This window comes from Musa acuminata, chromosome BXJ1-4, assembly GCF_036884655.1.
Source record: "Musa acuminata AAA Group cultivar baxijiao chromosome BXJ1-4, Cavendish_Baxijiao_AAA, whole genome shotgun sequence".
NCBI classification, from domain to species: Eukaryota; Viridiplantae; Streptophyta; class Magnoliopsida; order Zingiberales; family Musaceae; genus Musa; species Musa acuminata.
The window spans coordinates 4,610,414-4,629,650 of NC_088330.1; the positions used below are offsets into that span (position 1 = coordinate 4,610,414).

The 19,237-nt window shown below is 35.9% G+C and overlaps 1 protein-coding gene across 2 annotated transcripts; it reads right to left on the minus strand.

Moving 5' to 3' along the window:
* Positions 1 to 291: 291 nt before the first annotated feature.
* Positions 292 to 18,795, minus strand: LOC103980692 (pumilio homolog 1). Of its 2 annotated transcripts, none has more exons than XM_009397156.3 (11): positions 18,572 to 18,795; positions 17,787 to 18,458; positions 7,502 to 8,321; positions 6,703 to 7,261; positions 5,949 to 6,090; positions 5,759 to 5,866; positions 4,263 to 4,475; positions 4,030 to 4,140; positions 2,388 to 2,582; positions 729 to 903; positions 292 to 646 (listed from the first exon to the last, which is right to left on the minus strand). In XM_009397156.3, the coding sequence occupies exons 2-11, from the start codon at positions 18,441 to 18,443 to the stop codon at positions 612 to 614; spliced, it is 3,015 nt and encodes a 1,004-aa protein (XP_009395431.2). In that variant the 5' UTR covers positions 18,444 to 18,458; positions 18,572 to 18,795; the 3' UTR covers positions 292 to 611. The 2 variants fall into 2 exon arrangements, with proteins under 2 accessions (XP_009395431.2, XP_009395430.2); XM_009397155.3 differs by having other exon boundaries at positions 17,787 to 18,471; positions 18,572 to 18,794.
* Between the last annotated feature and the right edge of the window lie 442 nt (positions 18,796 to 19,237).

Here is a 19,237-nt window from a genome sequence, read left to right on the forward strand (position 1 = left end):
ATCTCTCCACTATCATCGATCAAGTCACCCACCATCATCCAACCAAGTTTAAATTGATACTTACAAGGTGAATTTTTTTTCCAAATGGTTCATCTAAAATTGCAGAAAGAAATATAATTTTCAAGGCTGGAATTGGCTTGTTTTGCACACACAATACAATTGAAGAAAGAATTATAATTTTCTTTCTCTATGGATTAGTCTCAACCAGAATCATAGAGGATTTGAACAATGAATGTATTCCAAAGTACAAGCATCTTCTTATCTGGTAACGGGCAAAAAAGTGTAAAGAGATGCAGGCCAAAACAGCATCCTGTGCTCTTCCAATAAACATTACTCACTCAAATTTACAGTTCTGGATGCATCAAAGGCCAAAGATCTACATTTGTCTACACATCATATTTGATAACATTGCTGTTGCTTTATCTAGTACTTGAATACAGGGTGCAAATATACATGAGATCAGGGGAAAACTCTTATTCGAACATGACCGTCTTTTATTTACATTAAGAGAGGTCAGGCTCAAACTCGCCATTTATGCAGAAAATAAAGGTTAACTAGATGGTTACACTAGCCTCATTATCTGTACAGTGATCCAGTGAGACTGCAACTTCTCATGATGAATGCGAGGGCACCCCAATGCGCCTTTCTGCAAGACGGAGGTGGCATGATTCAGTACAAAGTGATATAGCATTTTGTGGCAGATGACAGCCTACTAAAAACAGACTTACCTCCTGCAGCAACAAGCTTCTCGACACGGGTAACTATATGTTTCCCATATGTGTACCTCTTCAGTGCATTCAAGTGAACCTTGATGCGTGAAAGGATCAGTTCACGGTTTTGATCATCACATGTCTCAAGAACCTTTTGAACAACATAATTAGCAAATTGGTCCTTCATCATCGCCTGTGAAGCCAAATTAAAAATCAGAACACATACTTGAAGGGAATGTGAAAATGTAAAGAACACCAATATCATGCAACAAGCATGAGCGTTTTAAATGTTTTAAGCTTACAATCTACTGCTGGTACCAACACATTCATAATGAAAGGTTATTAATGGTAACCTACTAAATGCTCAAAAGAAAAATAGTGGCCTACAAAAACAATTCTGGTCAAAGACTGAACCAAACCCATCAAGGACAGATGCAAGTTATTTTCAAGTGTAGAAATGCATTGCATGTGATGCAGGACCATTTTAGTTGTTTCTTATTTGAATAATTTTTTTATCAGTGACTTTCAAAAATTTAATAAATTGTCACGTTACAACATCTACCACAACCCTATATTAGTTACCAAGGGTGTCCAAGAAGAAGGAAGAAGGAAAAAGGGGTAGCCAAACGAAGAAAATGAGATAATAATAGGTTTGATTGAAGATATGAAGAAAAAGGAAAGAGACGTCAGAATTTGATTGAAGGTTTTATCCTCACAAGAAAGTTTTTCCATTAAGCACATCAATCAAGAATACCATCAAAATGGAAGAATTATTTTCTAAAATAAATCCGAAATGTCTATCTTCTTCAAAGAAGAAAAAAATAATTGATATATTTGACTACATATAATTTTTTTTTCTTTAATTGTGTATTTTCTTTTTCAGTACATGGGCCTATAATAGGGGAATCAGAATTGTAACTGAAGACCAGAGAAATGAATGAATCAAAGTACGTTTTCATCCATTATGTGCGATAATGAATAGTATGAGATCACATTTATTTTTTTGATGATATGAATTCATCCACGTGCAAGATGTAGAATAGTGTCTGCAAGCACAGCATACATAGCAACATGCTACGATCAACAAAAGCCCTCCCCATCATAAGCAGCGAAGCAAGTGAGGGACAGAGCAGAAACAAATGGGTAGTTTCACCTCATCTAGAACTGAAGGATCAGGCCTCAGTCTTTTTACCCATCGAAAAGTCACCACTACAACAGCTAGTCGATGGAGGCTAATAGGCCATGTATGAAAGTTTGGGAAGGTACACCAACAAATTCTTTCTTTTTTTTTCTTTTTTTCTGGTTCTGCAAGATACCAACTGTGTCAGCAAGCACAGCATAGAATGTAGCATTTTGACAGCCAGTACCATCAATGCTATAGGAACTTCAATCCCTGACAATACGTAACACTTCCAGTGTTCAGACCAATATGTCCATACATAATTTTCTTAGGTGTTAAATCAGCTTAAAGAAAGTATCACAAAGATCACCATTCATCATGAAAGCAAGACTTCTCACCACTAACATTGCCACTAAAGTCTTTGTTCCCATCCATTCAGCTAAACCAACCAAATATATTAATAGTTTTTACTTCTAAAAAGACAACACCTTGATTTATTTTCCTAAGTGATAAAAACCTAATGCTAGTCTAATAGAAAAAAAGTATGAATAGCATACCTGTAAGGGTTCATTTTCATCAGTTGACCCAAGCATTTCATTTATTAAAAGTTGGCGTTCCTCAGGGGTACCATAAGTCAAGCACTTCTCTACTACGTTTGATGCATATTTTTGCTGGCTCATTTTTACTATCTGTCCAGTGAGCTGGCTTATAATATCAGACCGTTCTTCTTGTCTACCATGCTGCAAAACATGCTAATAAAACAAGCAGGAAAACCATGTCAATTCATAATGAAATGTATAAAAATTAAAACGTGTGACATAAACAATAAGCGCAATGAAAAACAACTGATAAAAAAAAGTAAAGAAAACAATAAGCATAAACATGAAGTCCAACAAAAGTAAAATCCTGAAGAAATACAATTAATTCTGAGGCACTCCATATAATGCAATTCAAGCATCACGACAACTGTTCAGAAAAACTCGCACCACAAAAGACAGGCAAATAAAGAAAGTGAACACATCAGACCAATAAAACAGCAATGAGTAGCAGCTAATATACAAGCCATATGCAGTGGCAAAGAAAGTAAGATACAAATAACTAAGCAAGATGTCATCTTTCTGTTCTGTAATCTTTTCATGTTTTATTAACTTAGCTGCTACATCAACAGTTTTAATTTCATCGAAAGTAATTGATGGTATTGTTCAATTTGCAACAAAAATTCCGTGGTTATCAAGCATCAAAACATGACCCAAAGGGAAATAGTGTTTTATACCTTTACTCCTCCCTTACATTAAATTAAATGAGTTCAGGATGGGTTAAAGAGTCGCTTATAATTTGCATGACAAACCAATAAAATAGCAAGCACAGAGTTACCAGGACAGAACCTAGGTTGAAAAGTCTAATACACTACTCCTAATGCACACAATTATCTTCATGTTCTAAGTAAGCAGCCCAATGTGTGATAGATCTTTCTTCATCACATCTCCTTTCGGTCATTTATTACCTACCTTTTCATTTTTTGCAAAGTGCAGACCACAGGTTAAAGAAAAAAAAGAAGGAGAAAAAAAGGGACACACCCACACCACTCATAAAAAAAGGGGTACTGATGCCTCTAGGCCCACTATTAGTCTATTATGCAAGCTCAACTATTAGCAGGCTACATAGCTTGCAAACATTGACAATCATCCCACTGGCAGGAAAGGCCCACAAATCCACAACCATGATCCTAGATCAGCTCAAATACAATAATTTGTTACATCCCAAGCTTGAAATTTTGTATCCTTAATTCCAGCAAGTTGCACTGGAGTTACTCCTTGAGGGTTGGATAGCGACAAAATCTCGTATCATAGTCCATATCTGGTAGGATATTTTAAGATATCACAGAAACACTATGCCTCTCCACTTAAATGTGCTATTTCAACAAAATCATATTGTTTTAGAGGTAATTTGAGAATTATCTTCTTCAGTTCATTAGCAAGTACCTTCAAATCAAATTTAAAATATTGAAATTTTGATGTTGAAGTAGCCATGTCACCAAACAAAATATAAATGTTCTGTTGACAAAAAGCTTCAAGTAACCATACCCCAGGTCATGAACTTTAACCAGCATAGCAGACACGGGCAACATTCCACCATAGGAACATAATGCACACATATTATAAGAGGAAACCAATTCAATTAAATGATAAAGTAACCTACTTGAATAACATAATTCCCATATTGGTCTTGTGCCAAAGTACAAACAGACTCCCTGATCTCATCCATCATGATGCTTTGAGTTTTTGGATCATCACAGTGCTCCAGGACTCTCTGCATATTTAAGATGTGATACACCAGAGATAGAACAAGAAAAGCATATGCGAGCAAATAATTAGACACTGTCACTTGTATAATTGTTATAATAAGTGACACAAAGAAGATTATTCTGGCACCTGTATGACTCGACAACCATATGGGTGGGTGGACAGGGCCACGACATGCCCAAAGAATGATTCAATTATGAATTGTATTTTTTCCTGAGGAACACATTCGATACATTTCTGGATTACATGGTTGCCATTCTGATCACGCACACACTTCATTATTTGTCCATCAAGCTCTAGCACCATGTCAGTCTGTTGATTTACATCAACCACTTCTAGTGCCTGCCAAAAGAATGAGCCAAACTTTCTGATGACAACATCAAATGCATGAGATGGAGTTTTGTAGCAGGTCCAAGTAGAAATAAAATAATGAATTAAAGCCATACTATACGATGTGAGAATGCAAATCTTGAACACGTATTGTGATGAGGGAATGCACCGACATCAAATTAGGTATTTAATTCATCATTTTGAAAAGTACAGATGAAATTTGAGAACAAAACAAATGCAACATCTCATCAGGCAAGAAACCCAAAGTTCTTCAGTCATAAACTCAACATACTTGGTAATTCATGTATATGTAAACTTGAATGCTAGTCACATGCGTAAATATAATGAGAACTAAGATTTGATGTAAATATATGCTATTCTTCAGTCTCCAAAAATCATTATGTTACAATGCAAGAAAATTCACTCCACAGCTCTACCTTGCCAGCTTACATGTCAATCAAGTTCAACCGGCCATGTCAGGGGTTCAATTGTTTCCTGTCATAAACAGGTTAGAACAACAGCTTAGGAAGTCCAGAAAGAATTAGGAGGGTAAAGGTTATGAAACTAACATTCAGGCAACTAAATCTGAATCAAAATCAAGGTGTAGGCTTAATTCTTAATCAAAATAGTGATGTTTGGGCTTCATCCACGTCCTGACATTCGGGCAATAAACACCATACCGGATCTGAACAGCCTGATCGGGCTTCGTCCATGTCCACATCTACGCAGACCAAAATCCAGTACTGGTCTGGAGGTTCGATGATCCTTGATCTCAACTATTTGTAATCAGCTGCGTGAGTCTTTTGCCACCATTGAGAATGCCAGTTATGAGAAGCATACTGTTTTTTTTTAGCACTTGCTACCAGAATCAGAGATTATAATGTTCTAAATATTCAAATTTATTGCTGATAGCCCTCAATAGGAATCTAATAAGTAATAATTCTTGATGTGCTAGTCGGAACACATATCTTGCTCATGTTATTGTTGTTGAACAATTCTTAATGTGCCTTAAATTTTGGATATTAGTCTCATATTATATAAGTCTAAGATTAAGGGCATTGCAATCAACAAGTCATGGCGTTCACATTTAATGATATTTGAATCCTTTTTATGATTCAAATTGTCTTAAAATGACCCTAATTATCAAAAAAGCATAATGAAATCATCATATTCTGAACAACATAAAGCAAGCAGATAAACAAGCAAAACAGGAAAATTAAACAGAAACAAGATGTAGTTATCCTCGTAAGAATCCAAGACATGGAATAAAAGGTAAGAGATTGCTTATATCAAACCTTCTGGATTACCCTACAACCATACATTTGAAGACTGAGAGGCAAAACATGACCCTTAAGTTGACCTGCAAGTTGCTTTCTCTGACTTTCTGTACCATGCTCAAAGAACTGCAATTATAGTGATTATCAACATTAGATATTTTCAAGAACAGAATGCAAAGAATAACTTGTTAGAATAAAGACTTCATACTTTCTGAATGACATAATTCCCAAAAACATCAGTCATCAAAGAATGAGCTTTAGGAAGTATCTCAGGAAAAATCTTGTTCTTATCTTCCTCTGTAGCAGTCTCAAGTTTTTGTTGGATAAAACGACTTCCAAACTGATCCGCACTGGAAAAACAAAGGAGTCAATTATCAGTCCTAACTGCCTATCATAGTTTTATCATGATCTATAAAAATCGATCAATCCTAACCCGAAACAGCTAATTTGTTCTGGGATTGACCATAGCCAAACCAAACAGTCCACCAAAAAAAAGGGAAAATCTGATTTTTGATCAGCTAGCAAAATATATTGCATGGTATCATGCAAAATAATATAAATATCATATAAAATCATACAGAAAATAACATTATGCAGTACAGAATTATATGTAACAACCAATAATAGAAACTACAAATATATGATAATTGGTTACAATTTTTATCAATCACAAAATTGTGGCATATATAAAAATCAGCAAACTAGCACACAAATCAAGCTTTATGTGGTAATCCCATTGCCAAACTTCCAAGGTAGAAACTAAGACATTAAAAATGACAGCTTCAAACTTAAATTTAAAATTTTCAACTTTAATTAATTATTAATTGATAATTTTGAATTATAACAATTAAATTTTGTCAAAATCAATCCTCCAATCTGACCAACCATTTCCAATCCCGACGTTTAAAAATTTGCTTAAAATCTGAAAGATAGATATCTGTAGGGAATTGAACAGAGAGTACCTGAATTCAACAACATGACCTACAATATCTGACAGCTCAAAAGATCTAGTCTTGTTGTTCTTAAATTCTTCCAACAAAGACGACATGTAACCTTCTTTCATGGCACCATTTTCTGTGGTCCATGATCCAATGGACCCTCCAGCTGCAGTCCTTATATTGGAGGATATGCGTAACCGCTCACCCTGCCTTACAGGGCTACCAGAACCCAAGGTAGGAGTGTGAATAGCAGTAGATAGATGACTTCCTGGATATGGCATACCAACACCAAAAAAATGACTGCTATAGAAGCCATGATCTGAATCACCAGATTTGCTCAGGAGAGGCATGCCATATTGTAATTTTTGTTGGGCAAGCAAGGATCCAAGATATGCATTTTGATACTCGGGCAAGTCCATCTGCGGAACACCAAGAAAATTCCTTCCCGAATAAGAATTCAAACTTCCAGCAGCATGTACTAGTGATTCAGAAGCACTCTGTAAATGCTGGGAAAACAGAGAGTCCATAATTTGTCCCTGGAAACCAGAGGCCACCTGATTCCCAGTTGTATTCAGATACTGTCCTGCACCATCCATCAATTTTCACAATGAGTTAGCTTAAAAAACAGAAAAAAGAAATTACTGGATATGACACATTCATATGTAAACATGTGGATATGATACATCCAAGAAACATATACCTACACAAAATAGCTATAATAACATACCTGAAAATACTCATGCATGTAATACTTACATTTATGGTTGCATGAGTGTAGAAAAATAGGAAATGAAGGGGGAAGAAAGAAAGAGAGAACAACTACCTGCATCTAGCTGATTATTTAGCATTGTTTGCAGTCCGTGATTGCTACTATAAGATTTTGAGCTTGAACCACCAAAGTCAATACTCGGGACATCAGCATTTGGATGTAGATTTCTAGAAATTGTTGTACCTACAGAAGGTACTTTCTTGTAAACTTTATTATAGGAGGGTTGCTTTGACAATTCTGGTAAACCAAAGTCTGTTGAACTACCAGTTTTCTTGGACGAATCACTGTATCCAACAACATTATTGGGATTTTTCAGCGTCGGTGACAAGGATTTATCAATGACTTTTTGCTGCAGAAATTGTCTGTCATCACCAGGTATATCATAAAGCAATCCAGATTGATTAGGAAATTCCTCGTTAGGTTGGCCTGGTACATGGCCTTCTCCATCTAATGTTATTCTTCTAGACAAGTTCAAGTCAGATAAACCAGCCACAACATCACCACAGTCAGCCATATGAGATGAAACACCACCAAAGCCATTTGGTCGATAAATATCACTGTTTCTCACTCCCACAGGCTGAAGGCAGGGGCTTGGTGATCTCCGAATCAATTGAGGATCAGGGGTTGTACTTCTGGAAAGAGAGGAAGCCAATGCAGAAGCAAAGGAATGTGAAATTGATGACCCAAGGCTTTGGACCCTAGTAAGACTGGAGGAAGTTGTCCCAGATTGCATGCCACCTAAAGTGTCAGAGCCATCATGAAGCTGCATTAGTGGTGAATCCAAACCTCTTATTGGATCAACATTATCATATGCATTTCGACTAACTGGGCGTGCAATATGCCCAATAACAGAAGGTGGACGGCTGAGTTCCTCCTGCAATTTAAATATAGTCTACATTAGCCTAAGAAACAAACAATATACATCCAAACAGAAAGTCAGGATCAGACAACTGAAAAAGGACAGGCAATAAAATTCAGAAAAATAGAAAGAAATGGAAAACCAAATCCCCAGAAGCAAATAGACATTGTAGTATTTAATTATTTATAATTCTAAAGCACAATAGAAGACATATGCTCTCAATTCAGCCATTCAAGTGATATGACAAATAAAAGCTTAATTATGATCATAAGTTTAGGATGACAAATAAGGCTATTTTTGATAAATAAGGTGATTTTTTCCTGAGGAATGTAGATAATAGATACTTAAGATAAGAAGATGCCAAAAGTTTCATTTAATCCTCTAATAGTAATGTTATAACAGGGAAAGAAAATTTTGGCATGCCTAATCATAACAATTGTACAGGAAGTAATATAAAAAGCAAAAGTAGGTAAATTCCTAACCTCCACAAAAAGGGAAAACATTTAGTTTGTTCTTCGACACATAGGTGGATGGAAACATAGGAAAAAAGAACATAACTGAGGATAATCATTGCAGGATCAAGACAATTTTGTGAAGAGGTTACAGACTAATTATCAGAAATGGACAAAAAATATTACAGCAAGCCTGCATGTTTAATATATATATCACAATAAATTGATGCTTCCTAATTTAGCAACCAGATCAGTTAAGAGAATAATAACAATAACAACAAAGCCAAAAGTCTCAACTACTTCAGGTCGACTACATGGATCTTTTGCTGCCATTGAGATCTGTAAGAAGTCATATGCTTAGTTAAGTCTAGAGTACTTAAATCTTTATTTATAGTTTCTATTCAAATCTTTTTAGGTCTTCCTCTACCTCTCCTCGTACCACTCAGGAGTTGTTATACCAACACATATCGCTCAGTACAGGTGAGACATACCGGTCCGATATGAAATCGATACGCAGACCATCCTATACCGGACGATACCATTACATGACCTCGCATCGCCCGATATGGGGTTTGTACCAGTCAGTAACGATCGAAATTCGATCGTTACTAACCGATACAGGTTGGTAACGGTCAGATTTCGACCGTTACCGATCAAAGGCTAAGATTGTCCTATTTCAAATGGTCAAATTGACTGCTTGAACCACTGGAAAGGGTTTTAAAAAACCATTTCCTCCTCTTTCAACTTATTTCACTCTCTCAATCTCTTCAACTCTCTCACTCTTTCTCACTTACATCTCTTTTTCATTCTCACATTTTCATACTCCTAAATTCAACAAAGCTACAATTTGTGGATTGGATCAAATTTGAGAAACTCATTTGGGAGGATTAAGAGGAAACACATTAATAAAAAAGTATGTGTCCTTTTTCTAGATTTTTATTGACTTATGAGATGATTAAGCCTATTTTATATGGTTAATGACTTAATGTCTAATATGTTATTTGATATGTTTTTTATGGTAGAATAATATTAATTAAGGAGTAATTAAGGCATTTAATGTTGTAATTAGTGTGTTTAGTGCAGATTTTTTTGAAATTAGATAGTTAATGGATCAAATCTTTGTAATTCATGCATATTAAGGTGATTTATATGTTTATGATGGCATAATAGGTGTAACTAGGTTTTAATTAAGATTTATAATGCTGTGATTATTGGTTTTAATGATGATTTAATCCAAGGTATGCAATTTCGAATAATACCGTCCGGTACGGGCGGTACGTACCGATCCGTCAGTTTACCGGTACACGGACTGCCCGTTACCAGGCGAAACGAAAAAAATATAAATATATATAAATAAATAAATATATATATATATATATAAACGAGGCGACGTCGCCTTTTATAAAAATATTATACATATATATATATATATATATATAAACGAGGCGATGTCGCGTCACCTCGGCGACGTCGCCCCGCGTGGGAGAAGGAAAAGGCGACGTCGCCGAGGCAATGCGACGTCGCCGAGGCAATGCGACGTCGCCTTTATAATATATATATATATATATACCGAACGGTATACCACTCGGTATACAGTTTCGTACCGTACCGAGCAAACATCGAAACTCCGATACGGTACAAAATTGCATACCTTGATTTAATCAAGATTTGATCAATATTAGATCAATTCAATATCTTTAATACCTATTAGGGTGTTTGAGATATTTATAACAATAAAAGAAGACTGATTAGGGATTAATTAACTATGTTAACGCTATGATTAGTATATTTAATTATGATGATACTAAAATTTGATCCATATTAGGTCAATTAAATATCTTTAATGTCTATTAGAGTGTTTAGCATGTTTATAATGATGAAAGAGAAATAATTAAGGAGTAATTAACTATGTTAATAATGTGATTAGTGTATCTAATGATAATTTTTGGATCAAGTATACATACTTAATGCTTTTTAGGATGTTTAACATATTTATAATGGTAAAATAGAGCTAATTAGGGTTTAATTAAGTTTTTTATTGCTGTAATTAATGTATTTAATGAAAAATTTAATGATATTGAGTTAATTCTACATATTTGATGCAGAATAGGTTGATTAACATGTTTATAGTGATAAAGTAGGATTCATTATGTATAATCGCACTTTGTTAATTAATTCAATCTTGGTAGGAACATGACACCAAAGGAACAAGCACATAATGATGCATAGGATCATGCTTGAAAGATAAAGGGGAACCGTCATCATTGGCAATGCATTTATTGTGACTATATCAGCAAGGGTAGAGGAATTACCTGGGTGAAGATGCATTTGACCGGTAGATATCCTAATGTTGTAAAATACAAGAAGGTTCCGATAGAGGTCGATAAATCCTTTCAAGACTAGTTACAATAGGTAAGAGAAGATATGATGATAAAAAAGACAAGAACTGAGAAAGAATACTATAGGTCAATGTAAGAGTCAGTCTATGATGAATATGAGGGTCGCAACGATGAAATCGACCCAAATCTCAGAGTTGGTATTCATGCATCACTGGAGCATCAGTGTAATTTAATTCATAATTTTTTAATATTTACAAAATTTTACTATTGTCTAATTTTTAAATTAGTAATGTAACTTAATTCATAATTTTTCAATATTTGTCTTGTAACATATTATCTAAATCCAACCATTCAATTTCGGTACAGTCTTCGAATGTGATCAAATTTATTATTGACATTAAGAAATGTTATATATCGACTCTTATCAAACACTACCGATGCAGCTAATGTTATCCGAAGGATCGATTATTCCGAAAAATAATTGATTTATTCTCTAACATTGTAGTTGTATCGTGTCATTATAATATGGATCCTGGTAAGGAAAAGTTATATACATGTTGATTATAAACTATATTTGATATTAATTATTTGTAATGCTAATAAAGTCTTATTTATATCTTTTAGCAGTCGAGTGATGGCTACAATTTGGAGGGGACGCACCAAATTTAAGGAATGTTATCGTCCGTGTACTTTTGCAGACGACATCTAGTGGATGTAATTGGTCAATATTTATATTGATTCATATGAAGGTTCGCAATAGACTCATATAAACAAAGAAACTGGTATATGTCCACTATAACATGCGACTAAGATTGCGGTGTGCCGATCTGGACAAGGAGTTAGAGGAAACAGAAATTGATCCCATCAACTTCCAATTCTACAACGAAGATTCAGAGTCGATGTTAGAGTAGGTGGAAGCATTGGAGAACCAAAAGGATCTTTTACTTGATGAGGTGGGAGATCCTCAACATCCTTCACATTTTATCATCGAGGCAATAGAAGAAAAGGAAACACATCCCTATTAAGAGGAATATTCTCCTCACTTAGAACGTGATGGAAGGAGCCGAACAACATCAAGTCAGACTACTCGAGTAATTACAAACACCTAACCGTCACAGTAGTCCTCCCAGCGTGTAAATGCAAAGGCAAAGGGATAGGCAATAGCATCGGTCGCACCAGTTGGAAAAAATTGAGTCAGGTGACGAAATACCTTCTTAATCGTATTCAACAACCGGCTCAATCCAGAGACATGGCAGCGACATGGACAGTAGTGTCTCGACCGATAATGGCAGAGACACCAGGGAGTCGATGGTCCCATCTACACAATTTAAGGGTGATGTATGGACCGAGGAGCAATATTTTACACATGCCACCCAAGATTTGAATCATGGAACTCGACAAGGTACTAGTCAAGTTTATAACAAAAGGGGAAGGGGAAGGCAGTGGATGATTTTGAGTAGATACGACAAAGCCTACACAACGTAGACATAGAGCAAAACTCAATGAATTCATAGTCGTCATATTATAAAGAATCTTATGGCCAACAATAATACGATGATAGCTGGTCATACTTCTCCAAGCAGTAGTACAATAATTGATCTTATGATACGAAGCAACAGATCAGTGGCGAAAGTAAAAGTTCTAACATTATTCTCCATACTCCGCACCAATACATGCCACAATCATATTTGTCTTAGGAGCCGCCTTGGACACGTGTGATCAACAATGATCAAACTTTGACTATCACCTCATTGATACACCAATGGCACACAATGTATCAATATACTATGTCATGGGATCAATTTCTGAATTGGGTCCGACAAACATATCAAATTGATATACAAATGCATAGGATCGATGACCCCGATCATATTTGTCTTAGGAGCTGCCTTGGACACGTGTGATCAACAATGATCAAACTCTGACTATCACCTCATTGATACACCAATGGCACACAATGTATCAATATACTATGTCATGGGATCAATTTCTGAATTGGGTCCGACAAACATATCAAATTGATATACAAATGCATAGGATCGATGACCCCGATCCACAGCCCATGGAGTCCCATCGTTCTTTTTTGGTGGTAGAACCAGGTATATCCATCGATTGATTACTTGATTCATTTGAACCATAAAGTTAAAATTGTTTAAAAAAAATCTAACAATTCAAATCATTTCTTTATAGATAATTCAATATTAACGGAAGGAGGACTTGAAACATAATATAAAGCTACTCCTCAAAGTCTGAAAAAGATATGTCACTACAATTTAGATTATTTTTGCTAAAATTATACTAAGTTAATATTTATTTTTAACTTTAGAACCCTAATCTAACTTTTTATCAAGTATTTTTAAAGCCATTTTGGTATTTTTGGCACATAGTCGATACGCCCCAGCGTACAAACACATGGTTGGTACAACAGTACAAACCAGTTCGGCAATCCTTGGTACAACTAACATTAATCATTTCACCTCTTCCAACTATAACATACAGAAATCTCCTAAGCATATACTCATACCATCTTAAGCAATTTTCTCTAATCTTATTCTCTATCGAAACGATATCTAATTGTTCACGAATAAAATTATTTTTTTTCTTATCTTTCTTAGTAACTCCATACATCTATCTCATCATTATCATCGTGGCAATACAAGCATTTTGTATATGTTATTTCTTAACTACCCAACACTTAAATCCATAAAGCATTTTTGATCTCCCAATTATCTTATAAAATTTACCTTTTAATATCAAAGATATCCAATGATCACACAAGACTCCTGACGCCCCTTATCATTTTAACCATCATGTTTTTACTCTATGAATAATATCTTCATCGATCTCTCCATCTTGTTGAATAATTGATCCAATATATCTAAAGCATGGTTCGCCTTACTAATCCATACCAATGTACCGACCAACTATCGGTACGATAAATATCGAGTCATACTAAGGATATGGACACATGGGACATGGGGACATATTGATGTATCGCCTATACTGATTTCCTGTTGGATCGATACATACCGCCCATACTAAATGATATGTTACGGTACGATGAACCTTAATCTAAAACTTTTACTTAAAGGAACTTTTTGTTCATTCAACTAAACTACATTCTCATGTCTATTCTTAAAATTACTAAGATTGCATCTCATATATTCAATTTTAGTCCTACTTAATCTAAAACCTTTAGTTTTTTAGGATTGCCTCCATAGCTCAAATCTATAATTAATTCCACTTAAGCTCTCATCAACTAAGACAATATCATCAGTAAAACTTACTAATAGAACAGTAAAAGAAAAGAGATAAAAATTACATCTATAAAGAGCATGTATGACTAAACTTACGGATAGGTTTTTTGTAGATTTTAGCATAAACAAAGCTACTTTTACAAATCAATTTGTTAGTTGTAACATGTTCTCAAACGGGCATCTTGGAGAAAAGTTCAAAAGCAACTTCTAGAAGAGAAGGATGGGCTTCTCATAATGATACAACAGACCCTCTTCACCTCAACAACCCACAATAATTATGACCATCACTTCCACAGCCAATAATAGTTGTCATCGCTGCCACCAACACGACCTCCATCATGATCATAGCAAATGATGCCATCATCCCTGTTGCCGCCATGACCAACGCCACCTCCAATGCAACCATTGCCATCACCATCACCACCAACTACAACGACCATTTCTATCCACAACCACCACCTGCTATCATCACCACCACCACCAAGGGCAATCTTTGACAATATAGTTTGTGAGAGGTAACAGTAATAATCACAATTTGAGGAAACAGTACTAAATCCTACATGCTTGGAAAATAAACCTCATCAAACTGATACTTCCTAATTTAGCAGCCAAATCAGTTTAGCAAAACAAATAAAAGAAAAATTAAAATCAAGAAGTTCCAGCTACAAAAGTTAAAGTGAAATGCAGTCCAAGCCACTAGCACACTGACTTAGATCTCCAATACAGAGTTATAAATTGGAAATAAAAAAACAAGGTAAGCATAAGATGAAAAGTTTAATTATGCTTTCTTTTTCCATTCAGTGATGAACTAGCCTTCACTTGCTATACTAAGTTTGTTATTTTGGTATTATGCTTAATGAAGTTAATACAACAATAGTTACACATTTATACGCTGCTTTATTATCTAAAATGTTGCTCCTTCACTACATAGTGATTGTGTTACTTGAAGTTTGGTATTATGGTTGTGTAGAATCTCTCAGAGTGTCTAACAAATATTTTTTTTTAACTTATGAACTTTCCTTGTAATCATAAGTTTAATATATTGTCATTTCTCTTCTCCTACTGATTTTGTATATTTAGATTCAAACTCATTAGCAGCTACATAGGCTACAAGTTGCTTTGCTTGAGAAACAATGTCATGTTGGGTCTGTCTATGTCACATATATATTGAATCTAAATATACAAAATCAATAGGAGAAGAGAAATGACAATCTGCTAAACTTGTATTTATGATTACAAGGAAAGTTCACAAGTTCAAAAAGAATATTTGTCAGACACTCTTGAGAGATTCTACACAACCACAATACTAAACTTCAAGTAACACAATCACTATGCAGTGAAGGAGCAACATTTCAGATAATAAAGCAGCATATAACTGTGTAAATAGTGTTGTATTAACTTCATTAAGCACAATACCAAAGTAACAAACTTTAAGTAAAGCAAGTGAAGGCTAGTTTATAATCATAAGGACCAGGGAAAAAGACCTAAAAACTAGTACTTCTGGCTCGATGGCTGGACTTGTCACTACAGCAAGCCAAACAATCCTACGATGCTTACCTCTTTCGAGATGCTAAAGCTAAATTTTCAAATTCATATAAAGTAAAAGCAAAATAGATGACATTAGATAATAAGAAGATTAAAGATATGAACAGATAAAAGGAAATATATACTTAGTAGAACTAACGCTAGGTACACAATACAACATAAGACATCAGACAAAGATGCTTACACCATTGCGATAATAAAATAATCTTGAACGGATTGCAGAAAGGAATATTATGGTAAATATTAGTTCAAGAACAGAGCTTACGTGTAATGGCTGAAAGTAAAAGATAGCTCTCAGGTGTTAATTAATGTATAAAAGTATACCAATGGATGCAATTAAAATGACATCAACAGCAAAAAATGTGGACAAAGCCATGTTATTGGCAACTGATCAGGGTCAAAAAAAACATCTAGGCTACAAACTTCCTATATAAGGATGAATGCATGGATATATGTGTTATATTAAAAATTATATAGGATGTGATGGTGCACATTTAATTAGATGCATAAAATTACAGAAGACAGGAATATTTTTTTATAGACCTGTTGTATCCACCTTTCGTAGTCTTTTTACTAAGGAATAAACAGACAAGAACAAAAATATTTCTTATAATATAGACGTGTTGTATCCAACATTTCTAGTCTTTGCATGTTGTTCTTTTTACTAAAGATTAAACTGACATTCTTTTTACTAATCCAAAAACTTAAACTTAGCTTAACAATGAGCAAATGGACTTTAAAAATAATCTGAACACTATCAGTTGCTTAAAATTGATGTCAACAGCACTTGAAAGTTGAAACAACTTTTACACAGTCATCTCAGAAACTGCATCAGGTCCACAGCATAAGATTGAAAGGTTCTCCAGTTAAAATATTACAATGGAACAGATATAGATGGGTAAAGAAATCAAACAGACAAAGTAATGAATCAAAAATTGTGTAATGGAATGCTTTTCTTAAGTTGATTCTTTTTAGAAAGATGTTAATGACCATTTTATGTAAGCCACCCAAAAGGCTTCAAGACAACTGCATGATACAGAAGCTGAGGAGGTTAATTGCCAGGAAATGTTCAAACAGAAAATAAATGCGCCATACCTTTTTCTTAAGTTAGGGATTTGCGGCAACAGTTCCTATTGTATCAGTAATGCAACTTCTAATAAATGTATTTTGTTAATGAAACTCAAAGAAATGTATTTTGTTTATGACTCGATACTTTATAAAAGCTCTAAAATAATCACCATCATTGTTTCAAATTGTGACCAGTGTTTACCAGTCAAAACTCAAAGAAATGTACCTTGCTTTGACTCAATAATTTATTAAAATTCCAAAATGCTAATAACCTTGGTTTCAAATACCGACCAGTATTTACCAATCCAAAAAAGGACCATGATGGTCTGATACTGGTTGATAACATTATTTTATTATATTTTGGCATGGTACCAGGCGGTATAGGTCAGCATACCGCTTGGTACATTCGTACCATGCCGGTCTAGTAGATTACTGAAACCAATACCAAACCCAGATTTAAAACCTTGTTCACCACATGCAAATGATTTGTAAATGCATGAGCGGCAAATTTTAGCTACATGAAAGAAATTTGCTTGTACGATGCCTTTGCCAAAGGTTCACCAAGGTCTCTTGAAGATTTTGGTAACTGATGTTCACAATCATCAACATCATCATTTCAGTCACATTCAAAGTCTTGACTGATAAAAATTTTCCTGGCTCAATTTTTATAACTAATATAGAAAGTCACATAAGTTATATGACTAGTCAATTATCCACAGTTTGTATACATATTTTATTACTTGTGAATTCAAATACTGGCTAAGCTATTTGGGTCACATGTATAAATTTGAATTTAAAAAAATAGAAAACTTTAGCTACCTGAAGTACATCTGCAAAACTCTTTCTCCTCATGCCAAGACCAACATCTGGTAGCCCAATAAACCCATCGCCACTCCTCTCAAGCCATTCCCCTGACTGCTGCCTAGATAGATTCAGTGGCAGCACCCCTCGACTGGGCTCCAGCATTTGCCGTTCCCCATCATGCATCAGGAAGCCTGGTTGCAATGAGAAAAGGGAGCTGCTTCGGTTATCACCACCCATGGATTCTTTTCTGCTCCGACTATCACCGATTCCTCCGAGCAATGATGCCCCTGCACGAAACCTCTGTTGTACACGCCAGTCCTCCTTCGATATTGCAGGCGGAGGCATCCTCGGATTAAGATTCTCATTGGAATAATAGTAGGATAAATAAGCTGGATGTGACCTCAAATCCTCCTCGGACAACAATTCTCCGGAATCCTGGCCACCGACAAGGCGAGGGGTCTCAGCGAACACATCATGCTCAAACAAGCTCCTAAAGGCGGTCCTTGATCCCTCTACAGTAGGAGGCGCGCTACCACTCCGGAAATTGAGCTCATCCCGGTTGAGATCGAAGAAACCTCGACTCTGATGCTGCTCCCGGAGCAAAACCTCAATATCCCTCTCGAAATCGTTATCAAAATTCCCACCCATTGCAGTTTCTGGCGCCATCTTCATGGAGCTCCGCGTCACCTTCACCAAAACCCTAACACCGCCTCCGTCACCGGATTGTTCCAACGAGAAATTTCAAAGAAGAAAATTCTTAACGGAGGAAGAAACAACAGATCGGCGGCAAAAGCTCTCACCTTTACGACAGTTCCCTCATCCAATCCACCCGAACGGCACCTGGAAACCCCGGTTCCGATCCAAAGATCGCTCTCTCACCGATCCAAGAAGCCGTTTTCGGATTGAATTAGGACATAAAACCGAACTTTAACCGTTGCGGATCGCCGTGAGAGAGAATCTAGGGTTTCGGAAACACCAACACAATCGGTCTAAAGATCGCGGGAGGCGCACAAAAGAGGAACGAGGAGAGAGCAACGTCTCCTGAGAAGGAGAGATTTGCCGTGGTAAGACGATTCGGACCGTCAGATCTTGGATACAAGGCTGAGATCGCTTGTCGCACAACTTTCGTGGCTCTTGAAGCGGTTCTCGACATGTCCCTTCCGATGAGGCGTCGTCAGCCGTCCGTTTCTCTGTTCGCACGATCTCGACCGCACACGTCGTAAGCTTATTACAGGCCATCGGATTTCGGTCCAATTGGGCCTAAGATTGAGCACCTCGGGTGAAGCGGTTGCGGCACTTTTCCTACCAACTCGTACCCAAAATACCTTCCTTTCTATTGGAGAATAACATCACCAAAGATGGGCTCCACCAGGAAATTCCCAATCATAAGTCAGCTAGAAGACGGGGACTGCGTTAAGAGAGTGGTGCACTGTGGACGCATGAACGATGACGAACACACGTAGGTA

What these genes read in the sequence shown, in the direction of transcription:
- LOC103980692 (XM_009397156.3), bottom strand. Translation starts at nt 18,443, where the DNA reads ATGAAGATGGCGCCAGAAACTGCAATGGGTGGGAATTTTGATAACGAT. An exon ending in GTTTTGCAGATGTACTTCAG is followed by an intron (nt 8,322 to 17,786) that starts GTAGCTAAAGTT and finishes TTTAAATTGCAG; the next exon opens with GAGGAACTCAGCCGTCCACC. An exon ending in ATGGGAATTATGTTATTCAA is followed by an intron (nt 2,583 to 4,029) that starts GTAGGTTACTTT and finishes TTGTTTTATTAG; the next exon opens with CATGTTTTGCAGCATGGTAG.